This window comes from Sceloporus occidentalis, unplaced genomic scaffold (assembly GCF_023333645.1).
Source record: "Sceloporus occidentalis isolate IW3139 unplaced genomic scaffold, rSceOcc1.0.p SCAF_1, whole genome shotgun sequence".
NCBI classification, from domain to species: domain Eukaryota; kingdom Metazoa; phylum Chordata; class Lepidosauria; order Squamata; family Phrynosomatidae; genus Sceloporus; species Sceloporus occidentalis.
In genome coordinates this window covers 136,367,795-136,380,209 of record NW_028316981.1, presented here as the reverse complement: position 1 = coordinate 136,380,209, position 12,415 = coordinate 136,367,795, and the positions used below count along the sequence as shown (strand labels likewise).

At 42.1% G+C, this 12,415-nt stretch overlaps 1 protein-coding gene across 1 annotated transcript in view; it reads right to left on the bottom strand.

Moving 5' to 3' along the window:
• The window catches only part of LOC149322250 (fatty acid synthase-like), a 59,944-nt gene extending 48,764 nt beyond the window's left edge, over positions 1-11,180 (bottom strand). The window contains exons 1-4 of the mRNA XM_089537917.1: positions 11,040-11,180; positions 7,517-7,669; positions 5,260-5,433; positions 4,590-4,790 (exon numbers count right to left, since the gene is read on the bottom strand). Of these exons, the coding sequence (XP_089394043.1) occupies positions 4,590-4,790; positions 5,260-5,433; positions 7,517-7,669; positions 11,040-11,166 (655 nt within the window). The 5' untranslated portion in view covers positions 11,167-11,180. The remainder of the gene's footprint in view (positions 1-4,589; positions 4,791-5,259; positions 5,434-7,516; positions 7,670-11,039) is intronic.
• Between the last annotated feature and the right edge of the window lie 1,235 nt (positions 11,181-12,415).

Below are 12,415 nucleotides of genomic sequence, written 5' to 3'. Positions count from 1 at the left end.
ATCTGGCCCTACTCATGCTGCTGGGAACACACTGGACCTTGTTTTCTGTGCTGGCTGGGGTGATGATGACCTTGGTGTGGAGGAACTCTCTGCAGTTCCATTGCCCTGGTCAAGTTTAGACTCTCTGGGACTTGGAACCTCTGCAGGGGTGGGGACCAATTAGGATGATACTACCCCAGGAGGCTGATGGATCCGGATGGATTCCCGAGGGCTCTTACAGAGTTTCCTGTCACCTCAGCAGCTGATTCTGTCAAAGCTCTGGCTGACCTTTGGAATGAGGAAATGGCTAGGGTGGTGGACACAATCACGGTGGACACAATTGCTCATGCCGTCCCTTCTTATGGAATGGAACCAGACCAGTCCCCTGGTTCTCCAGGGAGTTGATGGTGATGAAGCAAGTGAGACAGAGACTAGAGTATGGAGATAAGTTCGCCAGTTCTAGATGGGGTTACACTTCCCCTGAAAAACTGCGTCCGCAGCTTTGGGGTGCTCCTGGATTCGTCGCTTCAACTGTCTTCTCAGATTGATGTGACAGCCAGGAGTGCCTGCTGTCAGCTTCGGCTGATACACCAGTTGCGCCCCTACCTGGAGCAGTGGGACCTAGAAACAGTTGTACATGATCTAGTAACCTCTCGTCTTGATTTCTGCAATGGGCTCTACATGGGGCAACCTTTGTGCCATGTCCGGAAGCTCCAACTGAGACAAAACATGGCAGCCAAACTGGTTGCTAGAAAATCCAAGTTCGACCATATTACGCCTATTTTAAAATCACTACTGCCAGGAGGAGAATGGAGGACTGAGTGAGGGAGGGCTCTTTAACATCTTGCCCCCTCCTCCAGCCCCGGACCAACTCAGCTTGGGCATCAGCCCATAAAGCCTTGGGCTCCCATTCCCAGCAATGGACTGCCAGGAGGAGAATGGAGGACTGAGTGAGGGAGGGCTCTTTAACATCTTGCCCCCTCCTCCAGCCCCGGACCAACTCAGCTTGGGCGGCAGCCCATAAAGCTTTGGGCTCCCATTCCCAGCCATGGACTGCCAGGAGGAGAATGGAGGACTGAGGGAGGAAGGGCTCTTTAACATCTTGCCCCCTCCTCCAGTCCTGGACCAACTCTGCTTGGGTGTCGGCCTATAAAGCCTCGGGCAATACTAAGAAGAACATTATCTTGTTGTTAATTTTTAATCTCCCCCTTTTTCAGGGTGTTAGATTGTAATCTTTTATTGTAATTCCTTAACGGTAATGTTGTCACTTGTGCTGTATTTCCTTTATTATTTCATTGTTTATTGGCATCCGCTTGTTTTTTTTTGCAATGAGGGGTTGGAAATGGGGAATTCTTTTTGATAATTATTGATTTGAATGTAATCATCAGTGTTAGGCTTTTGTCATTATTGAATTGCTACGATATTACTGTTATTGTTGTTATTATTATGTTTTAGCCATGTATTGCTATGTTATATTTCTTTATTATCTTATGTTTACTGTTATTGTTTACTGCTATTGCTTTGTATTTCCCTAATGTTGTAAGCCGCCCAGATTCCTAGTGATTGGGCAGGATATAAATAAATTCTATTATTATTCTATTACTACATTGGCTGCCTATTAGCTTCCGAGCACAGTACAAGTTGTTGGTTATCACCTATAAAGCCCTACATGGCCTGGGTCCAGTCTACTTGAAGGAACGCCTCCTCCCATACAATCCTTCCCATACACTCCGATCCTCCGGGAAAAACCTCTTACAATGTAGAAAGACCAGACTGGCGGTGACCTCCCGGAGGTCCTTCTCTATCCCCGCTCCAAAAGCTTGGAATGACTTGCCGGAAGAGATTCACCAATGATCCTCACTCGAGGCTTTTAAAAAGGCAACAAAAATCTTTCCCCGATTGATAATGTCCAAAACCAATTGAATCCCCCTTTTATTGTTTTTCTTATGTGTGATTTGTTTTTAACTTTGATGTATTGTTTGTACTTTTTAAACTTTTTTTTACTGTTTAATTTTATAGTTGGGAGGGAGGGTTGGGTCGGGGTTTTGTGGGGCTTGTTGTTTTTATTGTTGTATATTGTATTTACTTCGTTGTTACCCTCCTTGATCCTCAATCGGAAGAGGCGGGATATAAATTATTATTATTATTATTATTATTATTATTATTATTATTGAGTGATGTTGGAAGACTCAAAGTGAATCTGACCCATTTGAAGGCCTACTTTGTGGCAATGCAAGCAGCAAAGCAATTATTTTTTGCTGCTAGCATTGCATCTGCATGGAGCCATCCAGCAGAGCTGTTCTGAGTGGTCAGGGGTGGTCAGGGGTATTTTACACACACCAAGTAGAAAATGCAGACCACTCAGCAGCATGCTGTGAAGAATTTGCATGGCACTTTGCAGATAAAGTTGCTCGGATCCGCTCCAACCAGGATGCTGTAGCTGATATAGTGCCAGTGGATGCAACCTTTGCACCTGTCTGTCCAACATTAATGGATGCTTTTCAACTTGTGCAGGCTGATGATGTGGGCAGGATACTTGGAGAGAGAAAGCCACCACATGTGTCTTAGATCCTTGTCCTTCTTGGCTGATTAAACAGACCAGACAGGGACTGGTTGAGTGGGTGAAGGAGGTAGCCAACTCCTCCTTACAATAAGCCAAAGTCCCAACGTGTCTAAAAGAGGCAGTTAACCTTTGTTAAAATAGCCGTCCCTGAATCCCATATAATAGATAATTATTGACCAGTGTCCAACCTACCATTTTTGGGCAAGGTACTGGAACATGTGGTGGCTTCCCAACTCCAGAGGTTTCTGGAGGAAACAGATTATTTAGAACTAGATCCATTTCAATCTGGTTTCAGACCTGGCTATGAAACAGAGACAGCCTTAGTCACCTTGGTGGATGACCTATACAGGGAACTGAACAGGGGGAGTGTGTCCCTGTTGTTTCTGCGGGACTTGGCAGCTTTTGATACTATTGACCATAGTATCCTTCTGGGCCACCTCTCTGGGATGGGACTTGGAGGTACTGTTTTACAGTGGCTCTATCCCTTCCTGGAGGGGCGAACCCAGGAGGTGGTGCTGGGGGACTCCTGTTCGACCCTCTGGCCATTGGGCTGTGGCTTCCTCAGGGTTCTGTGTTTTTCCCTGTGCTATTTAATATATACATGAAATCGCAGGGAGAGGTTGTCCGGAGTTTGGGGTGCAGTGTCATCAATATGCAGATGACATTCAACTCTACTACTCCTTTCTACCTTAATCCAAGTAAGCTGTCCTGGTCCTAAACCAGTGTCTGTCATCAGTAATAGACTGGATGAGGGTAAACAAGTTGAAACTTAATCCAGGCAAGACAGATGTGCTCCTGGTCAGTCAGAAGGCAGATAAGGGAAGAGGGATCCTGCCTGTATTAGGTGGGTGCTGGATCTGGCCTTGGTGGTACATGCCCTGTTTACATACCATTTGGACTACTGTAATGGGTTCTACATGAGGCTGCTTTTGAAAAGTGTTTGGGAACTTCATTTGGTTCAAAGAGCTGCAGCCAAGCTGTTAACTGGGGCAGGTTACAGAGACCACACAACGCCCCTGTTGAAACAGCTCCATTGGCTGTCAGTTTGTTTCCAGGCACAATTCAAAGTGCTCATTATGACCTATAAAGCCCTATATGATTCAGGTCCACACTATTTGACAGACCATATCTCCCTGTATGAACTGGCCTGGGCTCTGAGATCCTCTGGACAGGTCCTTCTCTCCGTCCCACCACCATCACAAGTACGGCTGGTGGGGACACAAGAGAGGGCCTTTTCCGTGGCTGCCCCTAGACTCTGGAACTCCCTTCCCAAGGAAGCCAGAATGATTCCCTCCTTGTTGGCCTTCCACTGGCAGGCTAAGATCTTTCCGTTCAGACAAGCTTTTAAAACGGAATGTTTGTAAAGGACTGGCTTGGGATGTTGTTTCATTTTAAAATGTTTTATACAGTTTTATCTTTTTAAAATGTATTTTAGTCTTTTAATAGCTATCTATTTAACATTGTAATAATTTAATTCCTTTTTAATGCACCTTTTTCTATGTTTTTAATTATATTGTTCTTTTAATATTGTGAAGCCTTTCTGAATCCCAGTTCTGGGAAAAGAGCAGGATACTACTACTACTACTACTACTAACAACAACAACAACAACTCCTGCTAAGACTGGAAGTGTCCAGAGATGTACTTCTGGTTCCAACATCCCTTTCTACAGTTAAAAAAGGCACACAGACATGTGTCAAAGGTTATTTTATAGGTAAATTACACTTCTTGAAGGCTTCCAGGAATATGGTTCTTTTTTTAAAAACTGCTCTTCTTTTTTTAATGGTTGTGGGCCTCAAGAATGGGTGATGGAGACTGAATGCAGCCTACAGCTTATATTTTTGCCCATCTTTAGTTTTGCAGTAACTAAAGAGTTACTGCAAGAGAACCCATATCAGTTGCCTTTGTCAGTTCTGGTATTAGTTGCTGCTGATGAGAGTAATGCTGCCCTTCTTAATTTATCATGAGAACACCAATTTATAAACCCATTCTAATGTGGAGACCAAGCTATTCTTATAGAATAGTTAAATATAACAAAGAATTCTTTACCTGAAGCGTCAAAGGACTTGCAGGCACCTTCAGGACTAAGCATGCCAAGCTTCATGAACTGCACAGAAGTGGTGGGTTTCAATATGAGATTGACTCCTCCTACAAGGGCTGATTCACACTGCCCACTTCGAATTGCTTTGCAAGCACTGTCCAGAGCAACAAGGGCTGAGGAACATGCTGTGTCAATAGACATACTTGGGCCTTTGGGAACAAAAGCCATGAAAAAACATGAGTTAGTCCTCCTGATGACACCATCAGAACCTGCCCATTCAAACTCTCTTGTGTAGCAAGCTGGCATCTTTAATGTATAAGAGCAGAAAATGCTACAAGAGGTTCCCACCCATGGAGAGGAAATATTATTGTTCTAACTGTTCCCTTGATTCCAACCCCCGTTTAGTTAAAATATGCCAACTAGTGAGAATTAGTGAGCCATTTATTTGACAAGGATTGTTCATGATTCTCAGAATGAATTCCCTAAGTTAAATTTTCCAGATACATAAAGAATATATAGTGCAACTGTCCCACAACACGGCTATTGTTCTTACCTACCTACATTAAAATATCATCTGTGGAAAGACTGTATCTTCCCATCTACCCTAGCAGAAACCACAACTTTGAAAGTACTACACAAGTATTTTCAAATACTAGACTTGAGTTTCTGTATACACACCTTTGAAGTCAAAGAAGTAGGAAATTCTGTTGGCAAACATAGCACGCTGACAGCCAGTCATACTGTAGCCCAGCAATTGTTCGGGGTCCACACTGAGTGCTTCACCAGCTTCTGACCCACTCACACCAATCCACACTCCTGTTTCTGTGCCCCGAATTGCAGTTGGATTAATACCTAGAGAGGAGGAGGTGAATTTCATGCCATAAGCTATAACTGTGACTCATTACAACAGAAAGAACATTTGGCATCCACAGTGGTTGTTGCTAGACCCTGAACTGGTGCATGTAAGTAAATGAAAGGAAATGAGAATTAGGAGATGAGACACAAACAGGAGAAGAACAGAAATTTATGGAAGCTCTGGAAGTGTATTTCTTGTAAGAAACTCTGTGTATGATGAAAGATCTTAGTACTCCATGAATTTTAGGATGGATCTAACTGGCCAGAATACTCCAGGCTGCTCCTGGAATATTCTGACCCCAAAGCTACCCCAAATTTCCCCTTTTACCTGTACACTCCAGAGTGATGCTGGGCGGCTATTTGCACAGTGTCCCGCTGTGCTGTCTACCACCTCTGCTGTCAGCAGGAGTTGCAGAAACAAGGTGCCCAGCATTGATCACATGACTAGGCACCTTGTGACCTCAGCATGAGTGACCTGCAGCAGTGACAGCAGCACGAGGTGGCACAGTGGAATGCTGTGTAAACAACTGCCACTCACTCTAGAGTGCTCCAGATTTTCTTTTAAGATCTGGAGCAAATTGTGACAGTATTTATTTATTTATTTGATGGGATGGCTGGGATTCACTGTGGAACTGTCCTTCCCATAGTGAAGGTAGTCTGTAGTCTATTCGGGCCTTTGCCTCTGCATCATGAAGACAAGGTGATGCAAGGGCAAGGGAAAACTGGTTCATTTGACCTGTGTAGACATGCTCTATATCACATGATACCCATTGCAGATGGGCAGCCTTTTGAACTACACGAATGTTTCACCTTTAACTGGCCTGGCTACATCCTATGGCATCTTTGAATTAGTAGTTTTTTTTCAGAGTTACTAAAGGAGCTCTCTGGATATGAATTCAAAATGCTCTATCCTAAATTCAAATCCCAGAAACCCCCAGGATGGGAAAATGGCAGTTAAAGTGGTATCATAGAGTTTTGATTATGTAGTTTCAAAGGGCTTAGGATGACAAACAGCTGAGGTTCATGTAAGAAAGCATGCGTTGTCCATCTCTTCCTCTTCCTGGACCAAAAATTATGGAACATTCTGATTCACTTCACTGACTTATGCATGGAGCTACAGGATTGGAAAACGTTTTTCCAATCCTGTAGCCCCATGGAAAAGCCCTCCCAAGTTCTAGCTATTATACATGTGAATTTGTGCCTAAGGAAGGCTTACACTGAAGTACTAAAGTCCATTTATTAAAAGTGGCTAAAATATGGACATTCCTTCATGACCTGTTAAGTACAGAATTTTCTTGTCATCAACTCCAAGAAAGGATGCACAATAAACTGAGCACATGAAGCAAACCCAATCCTAGAACATTCTCTTAAGAGTTATACAAAAGATTTCAGAGATGGGGCTGAGCCTGCACTTCATTCTCCATTGCTTTCTTAGGTGTGGTACACACAGCGCTAAAGCGCCGTGCTGGCACTGTACTAGGGTTAAGGGACCAGGCGGCAACTGGACAGTCCCTCACTCTAGTACAGTGCAGTGCCATAACAATGGCAGCGCCCCGTGTATACGGGCGCCACCATTGCGACATGACAGATGCATAGCATCTGCATGTCACACCGCGTCTGTGATGCCATGAGTGCACCATTGGTGCACTTGCGATGTCCGCCCTGCGGGGCAAAAAGAACCCTCTTTTCACAGGTTCTTTTTCCATCGCAGGGAAGCCATGCAGTTTGACGGCTGCGGCTTCCTTGCGGAGGAAAAACAGATGGCTGAAGGCCTCCCTTTTTGGGAGGTCTGTACCGCGCCTTAGATATGCAGTGTATTACTGAACAACTACTGAACAACTACTGAACAAATACGTTAAATGGAGAATGAAAGGGGGGGAATCACAAGACTGTCAACCAATCTATGGAACTGCCTGCTGGCTATTCAAAATGATGACGACTGAGGATCTCCTTTTATTTCAAAGAAGCAGATAATAAGTTACATTTATACAAGAAAATGTGTGACCTGGACCTGACTCATAGGACTATTTATGTACTCATTTTACAAACTACTGGAGCTCTGAGAGAATTTTAGACTCACCACCATCCAAAATGGCTTCATAAGAGACTTCCAACAGCAGACGAAGTTGAGGATCCATTGTGTTGGCTTGTTTGGGATGTACACCAAAAAAGGAGGCATCAAATTTGCTGATGTCCTTGAGTTTTCCATTTCTCTTGGGGAGTCCATAAATTCCTCAAATTTAAAAAAAATAAATAAATTAACATCACCACATTGTCCACATTGCATATAATTACTGAAAGAATGGACATATCCACAGATCCTGCATCCATGGATTCAACCATCCATGGCTATATATAATCTAAAAAGCAAATCTTGATTTCGCCACTTTATATAAGGGAAGCCATTTTACTACACTATTGTTTATAATGGGACCTTAGCATCATCAATAATAATAATAATAATAATAATAATAATAATAATTTATATCCTGTCTCTTCCATTTGGGGATTGAGGCGGGTAACAACAGAGTTTATGATAGACAATATAAAAACAATAAAACCCACAAAACCCTGGCCTAACCCTCCCTCCCAAACTATAAAATTAACATAAAACATGATTAAAATATGTAACAATGCAATACAATATCACAAGATTATTTTACAATTCATGAATGATGAGGAGATATAGTAGGAAGGACGGATAGAATTGGTTCTGGGCGGTTATCACTCAGGGAAGGCCTGCCGGAAGAGAAAGGTTTTTGTCGCTTTTTAAAAAGCCTCCAATGAGGATAATTGGCAAATCTCTTCTGGCAGGTCATTCCAAGCTTTAGGCGCCGTAGCAGAAAAAGACCTCCGGGAGGTCACCACCAATCTGGTCTTTTTTGGATGTAAAAGATTTTTCCCAGAGGAACAGAGTGTACAAGAAGATATGGGAGGAGGTGTTCCTTCAAGTAGACTGAACCCAGGCCATGGTGCTCACCAAATCTCAGTGGATACTGAGGGCCCAATGTAATTACATGGCAATTATGTTTATTCCATATGTCACTGTTCTTTCTACATCTTATAAACTCAGGGGAGGAGCATGGACCAGTATATCTTACTACAGAGTACACACAAGATTTTGTCTTGTAGAAGAAAAATAATTGTTAATGGACCAATCACATCTGAACAGGTATTATGAAGCAAAATTCCAACACTGTGCTACTGCCTGACTGACTGTCTGACAAAACTCTGGGTCCTATGTGGAGCCATAAACATTGTCCGGTAGTAAAGATGCCAGGTGGCTTGAAACTAGCACTTGGCCTTTGACACATTCCCAGCTGCCTGGAAAGAAGGAAGGAAGTAAAGTTTGCTACTGCCTGGTAAGGGTGGAAGCTTGCGCAAGACACAGGGGAGTAGAAAAAAGAAGCATAAGGATGGGGCTAAAACAGATAGGGTTGGAATGGCACAACATTAGTGTGGGTTTATAAGGCGGCAGAGGAAAGATTGAAGCTGGGGCTGGGAAGATCAGTAGGAGGGGTTAGGCAGAGTACCCCAACTGTGAGAGAGAAAACAGGGAAGGGATGTATGCATATGTTTTGAATGTGTGTGAGGGAAAACGTGTGTGTTTGGAGGTGTAATTCTGAAAAAGTGAAAGAAAATATGAGTGGTTCTTATGTGCTGAGGCTGTGAGGTGACAGAGAAAGAGAGTTTTTAGAGAGTGATCTGAGTTCAAAGGAATGCATTTGAGTTTTTGAATTTGGACCCTACCATTGTTTGAGCAAGTTACTCTTGCGGGTCTTAAGCAAATTACTCTTCTTCTTTTTTAGGTCTAAAGGATTGCCTTTCTGTGAAATGTTTTTGTTTTATTTTGGGGTGTTCTGCTGATTAAGCAAACTGTATGCACAAAGACACGGGTTTATGCTTTTGGGCTGAGATCCCATTTCTGTCTTTCCTAGTAATCCTTATGAGTTACTTGCCTTAGTCTTGACAATTTGCTTTCTATTTTGCATTTTTCTGGTTGGTATTTTGTTTTGTTTTTGCTGATTGGTCATGACTATCATGACAGCCATTTTAAAAAGGTCATCCCCCATTTTGTCCCAGCACAATGGCACATTTTTAAAAATGTGAATGCACACACTGCTTAAAAAGTTTGGATACATCTGCCTTAAAACAGTAACAAATGAATACTTTCCTATTTATCATGAATAAAACAAAAAACTTCTCAAACTTTGATTAAAAGTATTCCTGCTGAGAAAGGCTGTCCTAGGCCTTCTCTACATGGGCCAAATGAAACAGTTTTCCTCTGTCTTCACAGCGACCTATCAACACTACACAGAGCCAGATCCCTGATTTGAGTCCTGACTGCTTTCATGATGTAAGGCCAGTTCCACACAAAATCTTCCATACCCCTCACTTAAAAGGGTGTAAATAAAACTTAGGCCCCATACAGACAGGCCAAAATAAAGCTGCTTCGGGTCACTTTGGAGGTATGCTGTTTAAATGACACATGCGTCCTAAGAGTCCGGAAGCTGTGCCAAAGCTGTGCTCTGGTCCTTAGGACTGAAGTGTGGCTTTGGTGTGGCTTTCAGCCTCTTAGGACGGACGCATGCACCATTTAAACAGCATACCTCCAAAGTGACCCAAAGCAGCTTTATTTTGGCCTGTCTGTATGGGGCCTTATCTTTTGGTCTGGATATTGCAGAAAAACCTGAATCACTTTATAGTAATGCTGAGTGGCTGTCTACACATGCATCCCACTGTGCTCTCTGACACTCCCATATTGCCATAAATCCCACTGTGTTGTCTGGCACAGCCACCGTTGCTGGTGTGAATCACTCCCTCTGAGGTTACAAAACACTCAGCCATGTGACTGATGCTGGACAGCTTGTTTTTGAACTCAGAGGAAGGAACTCTCACTAGCAACAGCAGCAGCACCAGACAACCTGGGGGGTACATGCGTAGACAGGCGCCCAACATCACTATGACATACAGAGGTAACAGAATAAAGGGCTGCTCCAGAGCCAGAATACTCTGGAAGCAGCCTGGAATATTCTGGCCAGGGTAGACAGATCTCAAGTGTGTTATGGAATCTTTATTGTTGGAGATAGTCATAAGTAGGTCAGACAAGTAATAATAATAATAATAAAAATAAAAATTTTATTTATATACCGCTATTCCAAGGATCACAGCGGTGCACAGCAAGAGATAAAAAACAGTTAAAAACATCACAAACCCCAGTACCCCCAGCAAATAACAACAATTAACGATAACAACAATAGACAACCAAACAGCTTCCCATACAAATGGTTGTGTAGAATGGAATACAACATAACACTGCCAAGGGGAAAGAATGACAGACAAGGCTCACGGGGGAAAAGCCTGGCGGAACAAGAAGGTCTTTAGATCCTTCTTAAAAGTATCAAGGGAGCAAGTATCAAGTATTGGGTTGGATTTCTGTAAAAGGTTTCACTTTTCAGAGGCAATTTAAAAAAATTAAATCAGAAGGACTGACTGGGGATCCTAATGGAATCACTTCCACCTATATGTTCAAAACTATCTATCAATACAGGTGAAAGAGCACAGTCAATGAAAAGAATGGTTTTGTAGGCAATTGAGCCTACCTGGCTTCCATCTCCGGTCATCCTCTGTAACCATGTCCACTCCATTTATTAAGTTTTCCCAAAACTCCTGCAAGTTTTCTGATTCCGGCAGCTTCCCTGCTATGCCTGCAATCACCACGTCCTCCATCTCTCAACTTGTCCCTGAATAGGAAGTGATTTAAAAAATCAGATCCAGGCAACAACAACAAATGATACAAGCAGTTACAATGCCTCACATATTAAAAGTAAATATGGCATTACCAGATATGGATGGACAGTTAATTTCTCATATATTTGTGTGTAATCATTTAAAGATACAGTACATCTATAGAACACAACCAAATCTGTACTGTTTTTGTGGACTTGACCATTTACATACTAATATGTTTAGAGATTCCAGATTCTAATACTGGTGTATTGGCTCATAAAAATGAAAGAACTAAAAAAAACAAAAAACAAAAAAACAACCAAAAACAAAAAACAAAACAAAAACAAAAACAACTACCACAAACAAGCAAAAAAACAAAGACACTGAAAAGGTAGAGGTGCAACGGCACAGTGAATTAAGCTATCCAAATAGAAGAAGAAACAGGACTTTGCCTAAGGAATTAATTCATGATAGTTGATTCAATATTACTTAATATGGGTAATACAACATGATGGATGGAGCTAAATTCTTCAAACTGAAAAGAAGAGTGTTACAGTAATGCTTACAAGCCCTAACCCTTACATGTACACATTCAACAGGGTTGAAAACAGATTAGGCATGTATGTGCCACCTAGGATTCTGTGAGAAGTACATGTACAAGTTTAGGAAGATAAGCACGTACAGTTCAGAGACACGCAGAGGAACTGTTCCCAAAGTGAATCAAGGTTGAGTATGGGGCCAGTAGAGCAAACCTAAACCCCAGTCCCTTCATGGTTTCACTGCACATGTCACGTTCCTTGAACAGGACTATTGAAAAGGCTTAATAAGCAATACAGATTGAGTCCACCTTATCCAAAATGCTTGGGACAGGAGATGTTCTGGATTTTTTTTATTTTGGAATACCTTTACTTGCATATACCTACATAATGAGATATCTTGGGGATGGGACCCAAGTTATGTTTGATCTTATACAAATAGCCTGAAGGTAATTTTATGTAATATTTTTAATAATTTTGTGCACGAAACAAAGTTTGGGTAATATTGAATCATCAGCAAGCAAAGGTGTTACTATTTCATTTCATTTCATGAAATAGTTAAAGATACTATAGTCAAATGGACGAATTATGTAGGACACAATCTTCAAATGGAGCAATGGGAGAAAATCTGGAACAGAGGAATTAAATATACAGCATCACAAAACATAAAAGAAAACTGGTACATGTTCTATAGGTGGTTCCTTACCTCAGAT